Genomic DNA, 18,882 nt, shown 5'->3' with positions numbered 1-18,882 from the left:
GGAATCTACTTATGCTAGGTGTACTTACCACTTCCTTTCGAGATAGTACTACCAATGGTTACAAGGAAGGCCACGATTGGAAATTCTTCATGTTTCACTTGGCTTCTCCACTTATTGTGCGAAGTGGATTCGGAAATATTTTAAAATTGTCTTTAAAATATTAGTAATCTTTAAGAAGTGCTCATTTATATATCCTGATGCATTCCCCATCATCCAATATTCATTCATATTAAACGCCCCTTTTTGGTGGTAGAACTTCGACCCATAACCCCTGCAAAGTTGCTTTTTATCTATTAGTATTAAGAACACAAATGTTGTCATATGATTATGATAGTCTATGCAAATACCCTGAAATATGGCTATACCACTTGACAACCTGAATGCAAACAGCACGTGAACATAGAAGTTTTCCTGCCACAAACATAATACTTTTGGAAAACATTTGACTGCGTATCTATCTCACTGGGGCTTTATCGTCGATTTTGTTTCGAATGTTTTTGGGTATTGCACCCAAGGCATTTTCAGCATTTCTCGTTCTGTTTTCGACGGTGGTGCTCCTTGCTTCCCTGGAGCAATTAGTAAAAGTGCAGTTTTATGTGTTTATTTTTACATATGCCACAGCTGTGTGGCCTAACCTAGATCCACGTAGACGCTCTCGCCGGCACTCCTCCGGAACACTTTTCCCGAACACAAATTGTGCGTGATATGGAATCGTTGCTGTCGCCGTTATCAGGAACAGCCCCTAAGGGTTTCCTTTTGCGCTGCAGTTGCTCTGCTCAGTCCTAAAAGGGGCGAGTAATCGAAGGCACACTGGGAAAAAATCGATAGACCCTGAATCAGTCTGTGTAAATTATATTGGGATCAGCGGGAAATCAAAATAAAGCCCGCAATTAAGGAGCCACTACCACTTATGCTGCCAACGTAATAATTTTAATTTCATCAATCATATCTTATTAAGACCGATTCAAAAAGTTTCATCTTTCGTCCAAGCAATCCTCTTTTTTCGGTGCACCAGCTGGTTTAGGAGTTTCCCTAGGTGATTTTGTGTGATTTTATGCACTTAATTTATTAATGAGCTGACCACGGCGAATTCTTCATTCGCAACGCCTGATTTATGTGGCTTCTGCTGTCAGTAGGAATTTTTGAGGGCCGTCAGGGAGGTCGAATGATCGCTGGGTGCGGGTCGCCGTTTGCTGGTTCCTGGTGTCAAAGGGTTCATTAGCACGCCAAAAGGATATTTACACAACAGGACAGACGGTGGGCATAACAACTAGAAGGGGCCGTGTGACTTATGTAACTTAATAGGCTGATGAAAAATGGTAGAGATTTTTATCACTCGGCATCCAGAGACATCCAGAGAAAGGCAAACAACATGTGGCAGAGTCGAAGGCAAAGGCGATGGCCCAGCCAAATTGAAGCCACATGTGTGGGTGCACAGAAAGAAAAATCACTGTCATAATTGGACTTATAGTTTGGTATCTAGTCTTTAATAAACAATACAATATTTTTATTGTGTGAAAACCTTAGAAGAATAACTATGATTTAATATTTGGTAATGTTCATAATTTTCCTAAATTTTCTTTGACAATTTATATTGCAATCAGCCATTTTTTACCATGTATGAGACCCCTGCTATCCACAATGAAGATGAAGATCATCAGAGAGCAGCGTCCAAGCACCGCTAAACAAATTGAAAAATTTCAAGTCCTCAGCCTCTTGGCGCTCGCAATTGCTCAATCCGCGTATTTTCGCGTGCTGCACAGGAAAATGAAAATGAAAAGGAAAAGAGGGGAAAACGCGAAGAGCACCCAGCAATGAAAATGAGCAGCCGAACAACAGAGTGTCATCAGCGGTGTATCAGTGATGAGCACAGAGTCTTTCAAATTTGGTAAAGGGGTGAATGGTTTTTCGGAGAATCATATAGTATAGAATTAATGATGCCAAAAGTTGTGAATGGTCTTCACTTTACCAGCTATGATTCACTTGTAATACCAAGAATATATGACAAACAGAACCATATAGAGGAAAAGTTTTAAGATTTTGTATAGTCCTCTACATAATTATATTAACTATTAGGCTTAAGTTAAAACCACTTATATTCAATGCTCAACTGGCATTGTGCAGTAATAATAATAATAATAATAATAATAATAAGTTTACTATTATAGCATGAGGACAATGCAAATTCATTTTCTGCTGAACAAATCATATACATATCAGCCATGCTTACTACTTTATTATTTCCCCAAAGTCACAACAGCATATATTACATATTGAAACTTTGATAATAGTGTCTCCTCTAAGATAACATCCTAAAATGAGTTTTTTATAAGGTCCTTAATGTTAATGATTCATACCGAGCAGCCAGTTGATTCTCAGACGTATCCCTTTCGCATCCCTTGGCTGCGCGAGCGTGCAGCTCATCACTGCTATCTAGATAGAGATACATATTGGGCCGCGTTCGCGCGTTCGCAGAGCGCACAAAAGCCACTCGCGGGTGCGCCATGGAGTGGTGGCACCAAATCGACATCGGAGGCATCGACGGCCTTTCAGGGAACGGGAACCATGGGGTCTGGTCCGGGGCTCATTGGGCACTTCGAGCGAGCGCACTACTGCGTGCGGAATTTTCTCGGCTCAGTCTGTGAGAAATCGTCGGCGTGTTCGGTTCGTTTGCTTATCGGAAAGCGGGAAATTCGGTTGGTTCTTGGCGCGGGTGGCGGCAATCGGAAAACGCGGAAAACTCTGACCGCACGCCCCTTCAGAGTTTTTCCAAACGTGAGTGGGCCAGTGGATATGTGTAAGAAATAGAAACTTAATTTATTTTTAAGTTTCTGGCTTTCCTCCCCATGTTTACGGTCGGCACTGTTCTGTCAAGAATTCCGGCTAAAAACTCATTGTGAATGAAAGCGTTTGTTGTTGTGCGTTTGGTAGATAAATCTTAAAATACGAAAAGATACAGAACTTTGGAAATTGACCGTGAATACCACCCATTCTGATGATTCTGTGAAAATTGCCAAAGGGCTAAGTCAAACAAAGTCAGTGATCTTAACGGAAGTAAACGAAAGATGTGTGCACAAGCAGCTAGGCAAAATTAAATATAAATCATTTAATTTGAAGGCATACAGAGTGTGAAAAATTAGGTGCTGAAATCGCGGACAGAAAGTCGAGAAAATGAATGAATCAAAATGTGGAAAATAAAAAAATTGCCGAAAAACAAATGTGAAAAACAGAAACTGTGGCCAACAAGGAAATAATTGGATTAAATTTAAAATAAATTCATAATCTTGAAAATGATATTCAAGAGTTGGTATCAAAATAAGTTGAACAACAATTAAATATATAAAATCCCATTGGAAGAAGTATAAAATTTTTAATTTTAAAAAATTAAAACTGTACCCATTTGACTCCGCCCGTGGATATATGCACCAATAAAATTCATATTTGTGACATATGGTGCTGAAATCGCACCAGAGCACAACTCCATTCATCAATCGCAGTACTCGGCGATCATAAATCAGAGTGCCCGAAAAGAGTGTGACTAAATCATCGACTGCAACTTAGATGGTGTAGGAAAACTCCGCACACCTTGGAGGCCTCTTGTAGAGTTAGGAAAGCGTACAAATCGGCGTGGGTAGCGACGCCTACCAATTTTCCAAATGAAAACGCCGTTTTCATGGCTTATCAAATCAATTTTCGATTCGGTGGAGCGGTATTTTGTTGGCCTTTTGTTTTCACAAAAGCTTGTGTGCCACCAATTTTTAATTACCATAAAAAATATAAGCTAGTATGCAAGAACTTTCCCAAAGTGCATGTAGCGGCAGCTGGCAGACTCCGACTATCCGGTAGATACATTTATTAATTTTTATGTTAATGGGGAGAAAAAGTTTGGTCGGAAAGAGGGAACACGCGTCTGTCATAAAATGCACCCTGGCGATTGTCACTTTATTTTTTCGGTTTCGGTGTCGTCTGCAGTGGAAAGGCGTTTCAAATTGTATTTTGACTGCTGCGACGGGCTATAAAAGTATTCGGAACGACAAGAACTTGGGCGGTGCATATAAAAATTAACAAGCAGAATTAGCAGAGCGAACTTAACGAGAACGCAAGACACCACGACTGATTCTTCTGGAGGCAGTATCTGTGCAATTGACCTCATGATGTCGAACCTGCCGCAGTTTCGTGCTGCAATTTGCCTCGGGAAATAAATGCATAAACATAAGAGAGTCTGGTGCAGTATTTTTAGATACCCCCGACGTAAATAATTCATTTTCCAGTCACAGTTGTTGACGTTTCGACGTCGCCCGACTTTTCCTTTTCCCCTGGGGACGTCTCCCTCCGAAATTACAAGTCCCTCTCGATTTGCATTCTAAACTTGAAAGAGTCCTATTTTTGGCCTATGAACGCTTCTCGGCTACCGAAAAAAGGCCCATGAACTTTGACTGCTGTTGCAAAATTTTGAACTAGAAATTCCACTTCATATAAGACCAAATCGCTCGTGTTGCTGGGAAAGAGCTTAAGCTGTCCGGCCACTTAAGGCCACTTTTTATGGGCGATCCCCCCACTCCGTCACCACCGAAAAAATACAATAAATTTTACTCAACTGTGCAGCAATTTCCACTGAAGTGGAGGAGCATAGTCGTGCCTCAGCTTGCTGCGGCAGCAACTCAATTAAGTCTCCATAAAGTATCTGTAGATACGCTAATCAATGGTATACATACGTAGCTTCATATGTAACCCCAGAGCATCGGGGTCCCGGGTACTTGAATTTATTTGAGATTTGTTTGGCTTAAAATCTATGGCAATTAAAATAGCAAATGAATGACTCAAGTGGAAGCTGTATATAATAACCGAGGCATATAAAATCAAATTGAGCATAAAATCATGGAAAATAAACATGGCCGAGCCAGCGAATGAAATAATTAAATAACTGGATTAACAAATTGTTATAAAGTTCCAAGGGAGCATTATATTATTAATAAATACTTAATGTTAAAATCTATTAGGTGGCTTATACCCCACGGAGCAATTATAAATGCATAAAACGTGCCAGATAAATAACAGTGAATATTTAAATAAAAAGGAAAGCAAATACGTAATGCCCATAAATCTATTTCCAATTACAGTGAAGTGAAGCAGTTGCCAAGAGAAATAACAAATAAACGACTAGGCGCATCAGTCGTCAGTGTCCAATGTGTTTATGATAAAACTCGAACGAAATTGAAACGTAATCGGGCGAAAGTTGGCTGCAAAGTGTGCGTCCAAAGGGGCGAGGAAGTAAAGAGGAGCAACCGCTTCAAAGGAAGCCAGTGCGACAGTCAGTCAGCCAGTCAGTCGGTGGCAACATTCGAGGTGATTCCCCTTCCTGCATGACTTCTGTCAACGAAATGACATGCAGCATCTGTCTATGTGGCCAGCGGGCCAGGACGTGATGCTGTGCCGCTGTTAGAGAGGAAACCTCGATGTTCCGATGCCTCGATGCCCCCGATGATGCTATTTTTATGAGGCCCCCAGACTACGAAGACGACGACGGATGCGTGGCCCCATGAAAAATCAATTAACACGCAAAATTATTAAAGACGAAAAACAAAGACGAAAACGAACGAAGCGCGAGTGGTACTTGGGGTTCCGGATCTGTGAGTCCCAGTTCCCCATCCTCTAAACCGATCCGATCCGATCATCCTTTCCAGCAGCCAGCAGCACACCATCTTCGCGCGTTTATAACTTCAAAGCAGCTGCAACGGAATGTCGCGCCTCCGTGGATTAGGATTCGGATGGCTGTGGCTGGCATGGCTCGCCATATTGCAATTGCAAACTGTCGCAGCCATGAAAGGTGAGTTCGAAAAACCAACTTTTTAATAAAAAGCAGGTAACCAGAAGCTGCGACACAGAACGTACAGTTAATTAAATGTTACGACAGTCAGGTAGCCAGAGATACGCGCCCCAGAACTTAATACCGCGCATAAACATGAGATTTATCATGGCAAATGATCAACGCACGATTTATGCTCATTACAAATATGGCCAGCCACGAATTGGCCGGAAAAAATAAAAATGCGGTCCAGAGAGGCAGAAGCAGCTGAAGCCAAATTGCATTTACTTTGGCTGCCATCGAAGCCGACATAAATAAAAGTCAAAATAAAGAGTTGCAAATGGTGCAGTGCCACATACATTTTGGTGTTACTCGCGTGCGCCAAAGCAGATACAGTGGGGCAACTAAGAAGAATTCTGATCGAAAAAGACAGTACAAAACTTTAAAATATCCAAAATATTTTAAATAATTCGATTTATTTATTTATTTATATTTAATTTTGATTTGTTCTCTTTGTTGAAGATTTACTAGTATTTAAGCAATATTTTGACTCCTTTAGAGTTTAAGGATTTTAAGCTTATGATTTCTTCTACACTTAAAGCGAAACAATCTGCTACGCAGCTATTCCCACGAGTATTTCACGGTGACCTGCTGAACTTTGAAAGATTTATGTCAATCCATTTCTCTGACTAATTCGACCAACTGGTCGCTGCCTGCTGTGGGCTTCCTTCCTGTTGCTATCTATCCCAGATATTTTTATGTATAGCTATCCCCGCAGTTTGGCATTCGCAATGCTCCATGGCAACCCTGGCCGGCCCATAAAATCCAACTACTTAACTACAATGCGCCGCTGCAGTGCACTTAACGCATTTTTCACGCTTGACATTTGACTTGGGGCGCACTTTTCTCGTTGTCGTCGTCGTTTCTGCTTCTCTGCTGCCTTTTGTTGTTGCTGGCCCTGGGGAAACGCAGAGTATCCGAAGCTGAAAAACTCAAAGTATCTGTGCGGTGCACCGCAACAGCTATCCAAAGTCAGGCGTGCTCTTAATTTTCGTTCTATCAGCACAGTCAGGAGACACACATGTACGAAATATATTTTGGTCTTGGCGCAAATGTGTTTTTAATGATATTTTTAGTTAGCATGTGACGTCACTTGGGGGCTAAGAAGCCAAACGTGAATCATCCGCGGCAGGCGCAAATTGTTTTCATCGCTTTTTTTTAGTCTGCTTTTTGATTTTGTACACAAAAATAAATTTCCATTTCCAAAGATATAATGCAAATGTACTGTTTGAAATGGGTTATATATACGTATTATGTTCCTTGTGCTCACTAGCGCTATATCTGCTTATCAAATTTGTTTAAAAATTTGCATTTTTTTTAAATATACAATTTACTTTTTTTTGTGTACATTTAAATATATATTTTTATTTATACGTGAAATGTAAATCATTTACACGCGCAAAGCGCTGTGCCAAATTTAACATAGACGTGTGTGTATACAAATGTATCTACACGTTTGTATCCGTATTTGTATCTGGTTCGCGCCATCTGCCAAGCTGTGTGTCGCCTCTTGATTATTCATTTGCATTTTCAATATAAACATCAACACATGTCCAATGTTAACTGCAGGCGCAGTAAAAAGCGGTTGCCTGCATATAAAATACAATAATTTATTTTGGCGACAATGTGTGTTTTCCTTTTAGATCCCCTGAGTCATGAGAAAATGTGTCTTTATGACTTGCCGATGCGGTGCTCAATTGTCGATAGTTGAAGCCTACCCATCGCAGATAATTGTGTAATTGAATTTTATGCGGCCCCAGAGTCTAATTATGCTGAAGACGCTGGCGATAGCGACACATGTTCGCCCATTGAAGATTATAAAACAAGGGAAGCGGCAGGGAAATGCCAACTCAAAGGGGTTCTTCAGTGCGGTTTTTATTTGATTTAGATTGATCTCTTAAGCCATCCGAGGGCCTTCAGAATGTGGATGCGATTGTGAATGGATTGAGGAAACTATTTTAATGACTGCTTGGAAGATCGCAGGAATTACTGCAATGATTATGGCCAGCCAAAAATTTAAAGCGGCTTTTGGGGATTCCATAGAATGAATATTTCGTAGAATGAAACTTAAATGGGTTTTATCTGTGGGAAAAATCTAAGATACAACTTTTTTAGTAAAGATTTAGCAAACTGAAAGAGAAATCCTAATACAATGAACTTTTGTGAACCGCTTTAATACCCCGATCACCTCAATCTCTTAGCCAATAAAGCATACCTCTTGTGCGACCATCAATTTGCCTATTAACGTCCGTAAGCAGAACTCGCAGCTCCATAAATATTAACTGCACACAGCCAACAAAAATCCACTCAAGATCACGTAATAAGCCCACAAATCACGAGCTCCACTAATAAACTCTGACATTATTAGTGAAATGAAAACTACGAAAAGGAAAAAAATAATTTATAAATTGCCAATGTCAGATAAAGTTTTAATGAACAGCGACTTCGGCGGGCCACCAAAGGAGCATTAATTAAAGACCAAAACGAGAAGCGAAGCAACGACACGATCATAAAACCTATAGAAACCCGAATAGCTCCAAAGCTATGGGGACACCGAGCGACATATAACTCAAATAAAATAAACATTGGCCATAACATAAATATTCGCTGGCTACCTAGCCAGCTCCACCGCCGTGCTGCATAAAAGATAAACATAAATTTAGCATTTGATAGGGGAGTTGCATTTGATGTCGGGGGTTTTCCTATGCTTTTCCCGAGTGGGTGGAGAGGTGCCCGGCATCTGTGGCCATAAGTCTTGTGTCGTGTGCTCGCCTCTGAAGTTTTCCCCATTTTTGGACAGACTTTTCCTGATGATGTCTCATTTGTTGCCGCCCGACATTTGGAATGACTTCTGACGCTGATGCTGATGTTGATGCTGATGCTGGGGCTGCTCCGCTCCGACTGCACCACATTTTGTTGATGCAAATTGCATTTATTGTTGAGCATCCAACTTCCTGAAAGGCATGTGTTTGCCCTCACAAAGGGGTGATTATTGCGCGCGAGATTGGCAAGAAGAAAGCAAATTTTTAACAAGCATTTAGATCTTGGGTTGGCGGATTTTCCACTTACAGTCAAATACTTAAGTATTAAGTTTGGTCAATGTCTGCGTTACAGAGGATATATGGGCTTTCAAATGTATATCTAACTATAAAGGTACTTATAGTGAATACGCGAGGATTAATAGTTATGTATCCAAAAATTCCTTTTCAATTGCCTTACTGATACGGAAACCAAGAATCTTCAAGTTTGTTTGCTGGTTTAATTGCTAATTTAATTCTTGTCATGGAAATACAAACATTATGCAGTTGATTTGACAAGATTTTAATGCCTTAAAAGCTTTTAAGTCCCCATTCTATAAGCGCAACAATACTCTTTTTGAAGGGTATTCAAATGTGCGGTGACGTATTCCGCTTCCATATTCCGTGTTATTGTTTGGCCAGCGATAACGCCTCCGCATCTCGGATCGCCTTTGTTTTGTGTTGCGGCACGCGCATCATCTGAAGATGAAAAAGTAGCATTTACAGCGCAGCCGAGCATTAATGTGGGTCAACTGCCTGGGCCCGCAGATGGGAAAGTGTTTTTCCTATGTTTTCCGCCGCTTTTAACGCCTGATTGCTGCTAATTGGCGTCAAAATGGTACGACCAAAGAAGCATCCATAGTTGACCATTTGTTGCCCATTTCGCTTTGTGCCTGTTTATCCGGCAGTCTGGTGCTTGTCTGCCATTCGTATGCAACTGTTTCATGTTTATCCAACGATTTGTATGTGGGTTAGGTCAATATGTCGTCTTAACAGCAGCTAAAAACACACATAAACAAATGGCCAGCAAACATTTTCCTTTTGCCCGCAGGGTGGTTAGAGAAATTCTTAAAATATTTATCGCGTCCCGCGCAAAGTTGAATTCCATGTTTTGACAAATGTTTGTTTCCAAAATAATTTATTGCACAAGCGTCCGACAGAATGTAGAAAATCATTAATCATGCAATTTTTACGAGGTGGGATTGACTCGAAAGTCAAACGAGAAATGGGAAATTATTCATACAACGTTCGAAGTTGTCAGGTTCTTTGCTTTATTTTTTTGAGATACGAATGTTCCCGAGAAAAACACGTTCGGCTCAAGCCCACAACTAATTACGCAAATCAAGATACAAAAGATGGCTCTCAATAGATAGCCTGATAAATGACTGACTGACTGACTGAGTGACCTCGACAGACATTGACTGACAGCCCGACAGCTGATGGCCTGATCTAAAACGATCCACCGATCTGGACAAATTTGTATACGGATTGCAATAGAACGCGGTTGCCAATCAAATTGGCGGCAGCTCTTGCAACATTATGAGCACTGGTCAGTGTATCTGTTTCCATCAGCTGCAACTGTATCCACATCTGTCAATTGGTTGAATTGAATTTAAAGAATGTATAATTAGAAGAAATTTAAAAATAAAGTCAAAATTCTATAAATGATATTCACAACTTAATTACCACAGGCAGAATTCATAAGAGAGCCAACATTATATTTACCTAGAAGTCTTGAATCTATAAATTATTAAAATTTACAAATTTCGAAACATCTTTCTAAAATATATCAATATATCTGACTTAAGCATGAAGTTTTTTAAATTATAAAAATATTTTTTGCGATTTTGGCCATGTACATGTCCATGTCTATCCTATCCACCCACAGTTTCCCTCTTCGGCGATGGCTACGTATCGATGCCGCTGCAGGAGGCCAAGATGTCAACGAACATCCGCGTCAAGTTTCGCACCAGGCAGGAGAACGCCTTCCTCTTCCTGGCCGCCGGACGGACCGACTACTGCCTGCTGCGCCTGGAGAGCGGTCTGATCAGTTTCAGCTATAAAATCGAACGGGATGTGGTGCAGGTGAGCCATCGATCGAGTCTCCTTACATATGAGCGCAATTACAGCGATTCCGGTTACAGCTGCGATCGCCCAAAAAGCAAAGGCTTAACGATTTGGAATGGCACGATGTGGCGGTGCAGCGGTTCGAAAATAATATCACCTTGCAGGTGGACGGATACATAATGCGCAAACAGCTTCCAGGCGATCTCGCCGCCCTCAATATCCACTTCGGGACATTTCTGGGCGGCGTGGGGGACTTTACGGCCGAGTTCTTGGATGGTGTTATCGGTTTTCGGGGCTGTATATCAGATGTAAGTAGTAGAACTAGTTTTTGATTGCTAATTGCTAATATTTCTGATATATTATAATTTTTGTAATATTTAAATAGGTCTTTTACAACAACATCAACATCATCAAGCGCGCCAAGGATCGCACGAGTCACACCACCAGTACTGGAGTTGCCTGGACTTGCAGCACTGAGTTCGAAGGGTCCATCCAGGATAGCATTAGTTTCATGAGGAACGATTCGTATTCCCTGATGATGAAAGAATCGCATGCTATGGGAGAAACGTGGGTTCCACGAAATCAAATCTGTTTCTTTACCTATTAAATCGTTCTCCTTTACACAGCCTTTCCTTGCAATTCCGCACAATGGCCAGTGCTGGCGTTATTTTCTTCAACGGCGGCTTTGATTTCATTCTCCTCGAAATAGAGGATCAGCACTTGAAGGTGACCTTCAACAAGGCCGGCAGTCTGGTGCAGTTCATGACAAATGAGCACATATCCGATGGCAAATGGCATCGGGTCTTGCTGCGCTATAACGCCGCCATCGCGGAGCTAATCCTCGACGATGCCACGAGCGGTTATCGGGGAACTCACGCTAATGAGACCAAGGCGAGCATAAATCTCGAGAAGAGCGTCTTCTTTGGCGGCGTTCAGGAGGAGATGCGCCGCCGGCTCATCAGCAAGGGACTGCGGATAAACGAGATCAGCTTCAAGGGCTGCATGCGCGACATCCTGGTCAACGATCTTCCACTGGGCTTTGCCGAGATGACCATCTCGCGCAGCCTGGCCCTCAACTGCCTGTGGAAGTATCCGTGCGTGGAGTACAATCCCTGCCTGAAGAGCGGAATCTGCAGTCAGCACGGAGTGGACGGCTTCATCTGCTACTGCGATCAGTCCTACTGCATCAAGGCCGATTTTCAGGGACCTTTTAAGGTATATACAAAATATTCCTTAAAACTACATACGTTTGATGTGTATATTAATTTAAAGACTCATTAAGAGCTCCTAGAAACTTAGTAATAAGCTCTTTAATTAATATTTATATTCCTCTCACAGATCTTCACAGAAACCAGTCCAGAGCTAGAGCTCCTCTATGTCTCACCCATGCAGCTTTTAGAAGGTGGAACTGCCTTTCTATCGCCCCACTTCATAGACATTTTACTCGATCTGCGACGCTATCCAAGTCTAAACGAGCAATCCATTATTTTCCATGTGGTACATCAGCCGAAATATGGACAACTCTTGCAGTACTCAGCTGAAAAAGCCATATTTGTGCCCTGCCGCACATTTAACCTCGTTGATTTGGCCACAGATAAATTGAAGTATGTGCACAATGGCCAAGAGAACTTCAATGACCATGCCACGTTGGATATGCAGATCTTTGGGGATGTGCACAAGATACCGGAGAATATATTGGGCAAGCATAGGTTCCTTTTACACGCCAATATAACACCCATAAATGATCCACCGCAATTAAGACTGCATTCGCATAAAATCCTGCGAGTGATCGAGGGAATAGAAAGGGTACTGGACGTGGACTTATTCAACATTGACGATCCAGACAGCGAGCCTGGAAATCTGATCTACACCATACTGCCGACCCAGAGTCCTCAGGAGACCTTTGGTTGTTTTATGGTTGGAGGTGCGACCACATCAGCCTTCTCCCAGGCCGAAGTGAATGTGGGAAAAGTATCGTATCTGTACAACTCCACAACAGCGGAATCCTTCAGCTATGAACTGCAACTGCAAGTATCCGACGGCATCGAGACGAGTGAAACTGTTTATCTGCCTGTTTCGGTACATCCGTTGGAGCTTCGGTTAGTCAATAACACGGGCCTCATAATGATCCACAAGAGCTCTTTGCCAATCAGTCCCGCTAATCTCTCGATTGGCACCAATGCTGTAGATGACCACATCGACATTCGGTACGATATCGTTAAGGCTCCACAGCATGGAGTTCTCCAGCGGCTGAGGCAGATTGATGGCTCCTGGGTGAACGTGGACTGGTTCAGTGATAGCCAGCTGCTCCTTGGCCACATTCGCTATCTGCACAGCAGCGATTTTCCCTGGCAAGACGAATTCAAGGTGTGTATGGGGAATAAAAAGAAACGAAACACGAGCTAGGCCGTAAATGGGCGGTAAGCCAACACTAGGCTGCATGTTTGGGACAGATGTGAGTTTTCGGTGCCCTTTATTTAAACATAATCTTTATTGAAAGTGCCCAATATGAACCGGTATGTTGTTTTTTCAACCGGTGCTTGATTCCGAAAATAGAAAAAAAAAATTTTATAAATTGATAGAACAAATAAACTTTTACAGAAACTTATCATATATATTTGATTGTTAAATATTGTTTTCCTTTAAAAGTTTTAGTTGCTTTAACTCAGTCCTTTTTCCCTGTTAACCAGTGTAGCCAATAAATTTGCATTGATTTCACTTTCACAGTTTATTGCCTCGTTCGGCTTTGTGACCACGCAAACTTTCGACTTCCGCATCACATTCACGCGCCTGCGCATAACGAGCACCAGACCCTCGCAGATATCTATCAATGGCAGCCGGGAGATTCTGCTGACCAGCGATGTACTCTCCTACGAGACCACGCCCATCGGGAGCTTTGCGCGCAGCGTGATCTACAAGATAACGAAGCCAACTCGCTACGGGGGCATCTATGTGGAGGGCTCGCGGAAGGCGGCCAAGAAGCTGGACTCCTTCACCCAACAGGATATAGAGAAGCGTAGAATCCGATATCAAACTCATCACACCAGCTACTCCAGCTTCAGTGATCATCTGGAGTTTGTGGTTTCCGTTGCCGAATGCGATGATGTGGCGGGAGTTCTGGAGATTAACTACAGACCGCCCGATGAGCTAATCAACAAGCTGGGCTATCAAAACCACGAGCCTCTGCAGGTGCAGGAGGGCGAAAGGGCTCTCATAACCAAGAACCACTTTGGCATACGCTTCAACATCTACGAAAGTCTGCAGTTTCAGGTTTCATTGAGTCCGGAACATGGTGTTATATGCAAGTACGATGAACAGACGGGTCTCACCACCCCAGTGGAAATGTTTACATTGGAGCAACTGTTCCGAAATGATATATACTACTGCCATGACGATACCGAATCCACGAGGGACACTTTCGAGTTGCTGATACTCTCGGGAGACGAAACTGATCTTCAGTTTGTGTCCAATATGGAAGTTCACATAAAACTAGTAAACGACAATGAGCCTTATCGCACGGCCATCGAGCGCGTTTTCCATGTGGTCAGGAACGGAATCAGGACACTCAATCCCACAGTGCTCCAGTATCTGGATGCTGATGTCAATACCAATCACACAGATATCCACTACATCCATGTGTCCAGCACCAATGGTGCCTTTTACAAGAGTGGTCACTACATCGACAGCTTCACGCAGGACGACATAGCAAACAGGAGGATTATGTTCCAGCATACAGGTGCTGATTCTGGAACTGCGTCCTTCATAGTGACCGATCGTGAGCATGAGGTGAATGGTTTGCTGGAGATCCGTGCCTCAGATCCATTCGTCTCCATGATGGCAACCAATGCATCCATAGTTCAGGAGGGTAAATTTGTCGTTCTCAAGAACAAAGACTTTATTTTGGAAACAAATTTGGATATGAAACTGGATGAAATCTACTACGAAGTGATTAAACCCCCCTCGTATGGCATTCTCATGTACTTGAGCAGAGCAAATGAGGGAGAGAATGGTACTACAACCTACAAGGCAACAAATTATACATCCCTGAGTAATTTTACCCACTTGGACATTGAACGGGAGAGATTGGTCTACTGGAATACGGAAATCGCATCAATGGATAAAGTTAGGTATGAAATAGAGAGCATTTTTTTAACAAGTCGTGTTGAATTTATTTTAAATTCACAGATATCGGGTGCACATCAAAAACATTACAGCTGAGGGAGAGGTCATGTTCCGGATTTATCCATCTGCGTATTGGGAACCCCTGCAAGTGAAACAGAATCACACACTTTACGTGGAGGAATCCACAAGTGTACTAATCTCCAGAGATGTTTTAGAGGTAGATATACTTATATCAGAAAACTTATAATTTCAGAAACTAACTTTCCTTTTTTAGGTGGTGCATCCCAATATTTCCCCCGGAGACATTACCTTCCTAGTAACATCTTCTCCCATGCATGGTTATTTGGAAATGCAGTCCATGTCCTTCGACGACGAATACAACTGCAAGGTGTTCGATCAGTCTTCTGTGAACACAGAAAAAATGTTTTATATTCAAGCAGGAGTTAACCAGTCTACGGATTACTTTGTGTTCGATGTTACCAATGGCATAACGTGGCTAAGGCAACTGATGATAAAGATCGTTATCATACCAGAAAAGCTGTATATGCACTCGAATATTATTTCCGTTGTAGAGGGAAAAACTGTTCAACTAAATCCAACTGATATACAGCCCTATTCGGAATACTATCGCGGAAAGATTCTGGAGTACATAGTGACTATTACACCTAGTTCTGGTCACGTTTTGGCTGGGAACTCGAAGGTCAAGAGGTTTACTCAAAAACAACTCGAACAGGGTAGCATACAGTATGTGCACAATGGCAGCGAAAATGCCACCGATAGCATTACTTTGGTGGCCATGGCCAGGAACAAGGAAAGTGTTCCCTTCGAGCTGGAATTCGCCGTGGTTCAAGTGAACGACGAGGAGCCCATGATGGTTACCAATACGGGCCTGCAGGTGTGGAACGGCGGACGCTATGTCATCAAAAATACTGACCTGTGTAAGCTGAAAATTTATTGTTATACCTAACTAAAAATTGAAATGTTTAATTTTGTAATGATCTTTTTTAGTGGCTCAAGACTACGACACTCCTCCGGAGAATCTTACCTTTGTGGTGCATCACATATACGGCGGCTACTTGGCAAGGAAGGCAGCACCTCACCAAAAAATCGAACAATTCACCCAGGCTCAAATAAACCTCGAAGAAATATATTTCATGCACGACTCCAACTCCAGGAGAAACGAACTATCCTTTGTGGTAACAGATGGGCTTTTTAACACCACCACCCAAATGTTGAATATTGAGATCAAGCCGATTGAAATTCTGGCCGAGCACAATGAAAATCTGCATGTTTTTCCCCTAACCAAAAAACAAATTCTGCGTGACTACTTGCACTTTAAGTGTTCAGATGAGGAACGAGAGATTAGATATAACATTACAGTTCCCCCAAGTCTGGGTCGCATAGTAAATGAGTTTATAGATAATGGTTTCACGAAGGAAGTCAGTGAATTTACCCAAAACGATGTGGACAATGGGCATATATTCTATGAACACACAGCTGTTATCATGGAGTTCAGGACCAATGATTCATTTTACTTCGATGTGGTTGCTGAACGAAGCGATCGTCTATTGAATCAGAAATTCAACATTGAGATATCGGTTTCCTCAGGAGGCTTACTCAGATTTCTACCAGTTAATAAGCTCAATGTAGACGAAGGCGGTTCGGTGCCTATTAGGTTGGATTTCTCAAAGATCTTGGAGTATCTGAAAACCAAAGCTGGCATAAATAACCCTGAGTTGTTCATAGAAGCCATCCAAAAACCCACACACGGCAATATTGGTCTGGGTCATGAGTTCAAGCATATGCAGAGATACCACCCAAGCGATTTCTTTACCAAGAAGGTATACTATATACACGATCATTCGGACACTTTGGAGGATACTATACTCATGTCGGTTTACCTGACACAAGGGTGAGTCTTCCATAAATTTCACTTAAGTAAACAGTTATTGTAATAAGATACTTTCTCAATTTCAGGAACATTTTTCTGTGCAATTTGACAATTCCCGTTTCCATCAACCCCATTAACGATCAACCCTTCCATTTGATCACCCACCTGCCCCAAATGACTGTCGTTGAGGGTGAGAATCGGACTATCACCAGAAATGATTTGCTAACCGAAGATGCAGATACACCTCCTGAAGAAATCATATACGATGTGATGAGTGGTCCTACTTTGGGGGTACTTAGAAAGATCACAAACGATGGTCGCCCTGAGGATCTATTGGCTTTCTCCAATCAGTTTACCCAAGCCGATATTAACAACGATCGCATTGTATATGTCCACTTTGGAATGCCACAGTCCACGACGTTTTGCTTCACCGTATCCGACGGGCAATCAAATCCTGCATACGAAATATTTACCATTAAAATAGATTCAATTAATCTGCAACCGTCACCAGTGCAAGCACCAGTGAAGGTTCAGCAAGGAGCTACTACTTCACCAATGAGATTGGATCATATCGGAGTGTCCACAAATGTGCATATGGAGAGGTTGTCTTACAACGTCACAAACTCGCCGCTGTATGGCATTATAGTATACAAACATCAACCAACTCTGAGGTTCACGCAGCAACAGTTGGAAACATCACAGATAAGCTATATGCAAACGGACCTGAACCGCTCGAATGACTCCTTCCAGGTGAGTGCCTATATCCCGGGCACCAATTATGTTGCTCAGGTGGATGTGGTGATGGAGGTGGAGCCTGTGATACAAATCAATGACATAGTAATGAAAGAAGCGGAATCCTCGGGTGGTAAAATAAAGCTTATTACCTCTTTGGACAACGATAATCCTCTGTCGTTGAAACTAAATAAATTCAACCCCAAGTTTGTGATCACTAGAATGCCATCAACTGGGCAAATCAGAAAGATAATCCGAAGCACGGGACTGACAACCGATGGCCAGAGTGATAGATCCACGAATATATTCTCATATAAGGAACTTCGAAGTGGTGTCGTCTACTTTGTGCCCCATGAATCCGTCGAGGAAACAGAAGCTGATAACGACAGTTTCGATTATCAATTGCTCATCAAAACAGTTCAGCCGGCACAGGCCACCGTATCGATTGAGTATAGAAGTCGTGTTGAGGAAACCGAGACGGTTCATTTGGGCAGTGCAGGATTATCCATAAACTATTTAGCCATTGGATGTGCCATATTTATCCTGCTGATCTGCCTGCTTATCGTGCTGTTGATATTGAAGATCAGGAAACTGAGAAAGCACAAGGCAGATATATCCAAGGATCAGCCGCCGGCGCTACCGTGTCCACCGGACTTGACTTCTGTGAGTCCGCAGCACCACATGCATCATCATCATGGCCACCATTACGCAAGTTCCGAGGCGGATTCCGTGCCGGCCACTGGAAATTCAACACCGTTACCGGGTTTCAGCAATATTCCCCACTGCAAGATAATACCCGTGGAGTCGTACAAACATGAGTATCCCGATTACGATCCCGATGAGGAGGAGACGGACGATCAGTGCGATCCGCAGCAAATGATGCTGCCGCAGAGATATAATCCTTATCACCTGGAGCACGACGCCTGGAGTTCGTCCTGCGATATGGCGAATGATTTTGCTGGATATGCCTCTGTGCCGCAAAGTATTTCTGGATCGGTCAGCTCACCACCCTCGGCCCCGCCCACAAATCCACTACTAAGGCGGAATCAGTATTGGGTGTAAGGTATAGAAATAAGCTCTGCAATAAAGGGATCAATACAAGTGTTTTAAATTCAATCGGAATTAGTCCTAGGTTATTTATTTAAGTATAAGCTTACGTTTAAGGCTGATTTATGAGATTCGTTAGGAAAAGTGAAGCATTTTATATACGAAAACATTAATAATAGTTTGGAAATAAGCACACATACATATCTGGCGTGTCATATACAAACGATTAGCATTAAGCACGAGAAAAGGAGTTATACTCAAAAAGCCAACTTAACTTAGCCTTAGAATTGTGTTTGCCAACGTGGAATACTTTTTACAATAAATGACAATACCTTTAAGCGTAATTCCGTGTCTTATTT

At 42.3% G+C, this 18,882-nt stretch overlaps 1 protein-coding gene across 2 annotated transcripts; it reads left to right on the top strand.

Moving 5' to 3' along the window:
• The first annotated feature begins 2,649 nt into the window (after nucleotides 1-2,649).
• LOC117135297 (chondroitin sulfate proteoglycan 4) lies at nucleotides 2,650-18,867 on the top strand. 2 transcript variants are annotated; one of them, XM_033295472.1, is made up of 12 exons: nucleotides 2,650-2,775; nucleotides 5,121-5,827; nucleotides 10,553-10,749; nucleotides 10,809-11,039; nucleotides 11,117-11,298; nucleotides 11,358-11,946; nucleotides 12,070-13,098; nucleotides 13,459-14,858; nucleotides 14,917-15,070; nucleotides 15,128-15,791; nucleotides 15,862-16,765; nucleotides 16,831-18,867. In XM_033295472.1, the coding sequence occupies exons 2-12, from the start codon at nucleotides 5,740-5,742 to the stop codon at nucleotides 18,536-18,538; spliced, it is 7,146 nt and encodes a 2,381-aa protein (XP_033151363.1). In that variant the 5' UTR covers nucleotides 2,650-2,775; nucleotides 5,121-5,739; the 3' UTR covers nucleotides 18,539-18,867. The 2 variants fall into 2 exon arrangements, with proteins under 2 accessions (XP_033151363.1, XP_033151362.1); XM_033295471.1 differs by having other exon boundaries at nucleotides 2,650-2,797.
• Nucleotides 18,868-18,882: the final 15 nt, after the last annotated feature.

Source organism: Drosophila mauritiana, chromosome 2L (genome assembly GCF_004382145.1).
Source record: "Drosophila mauritiana strain mau12 chromosome 2L, ASM438214v1, whole genome shotgun sequence".
NCBI lineage: Eukaryota > Metazoa > Arthropoda > Insecta > Diptera > Drosophilidae > Drosophila > Drosophila mauritiana.
Note: the sequence above shows the minus strand (reverse complement) of the source record. Positions and strands in the feature narration are given on the sequence as shown.

What these genes read in the sequence shown, in the direction of transcription:
- LOC117135297 (XM_033295472.1), top strand. Translation starts at nt 5,740, where the DNA reads ATGTCGCGCCTCCGTGGATTAGGATTCGGATGGCTGTGGCTGGCATGG. An exon ending in CCTGGCAAGACGAATTCAAG is followed by an intron (nt 13,099 to 13,458) that starts GTGTGTATGGGG and finishes TCACTTTCACAG; the next exon opens with TTTATTGCCTCGTTCGGCTT. An exon ending in TCGGTTTACCTGACACAAGG is followed by an intron (nt 16,766 to 16,830) that starts GTGAGTCTTCCA and finishes TCTCAATTTCAG; the next exon opens with GAACATTTTTCTGTGCAATT.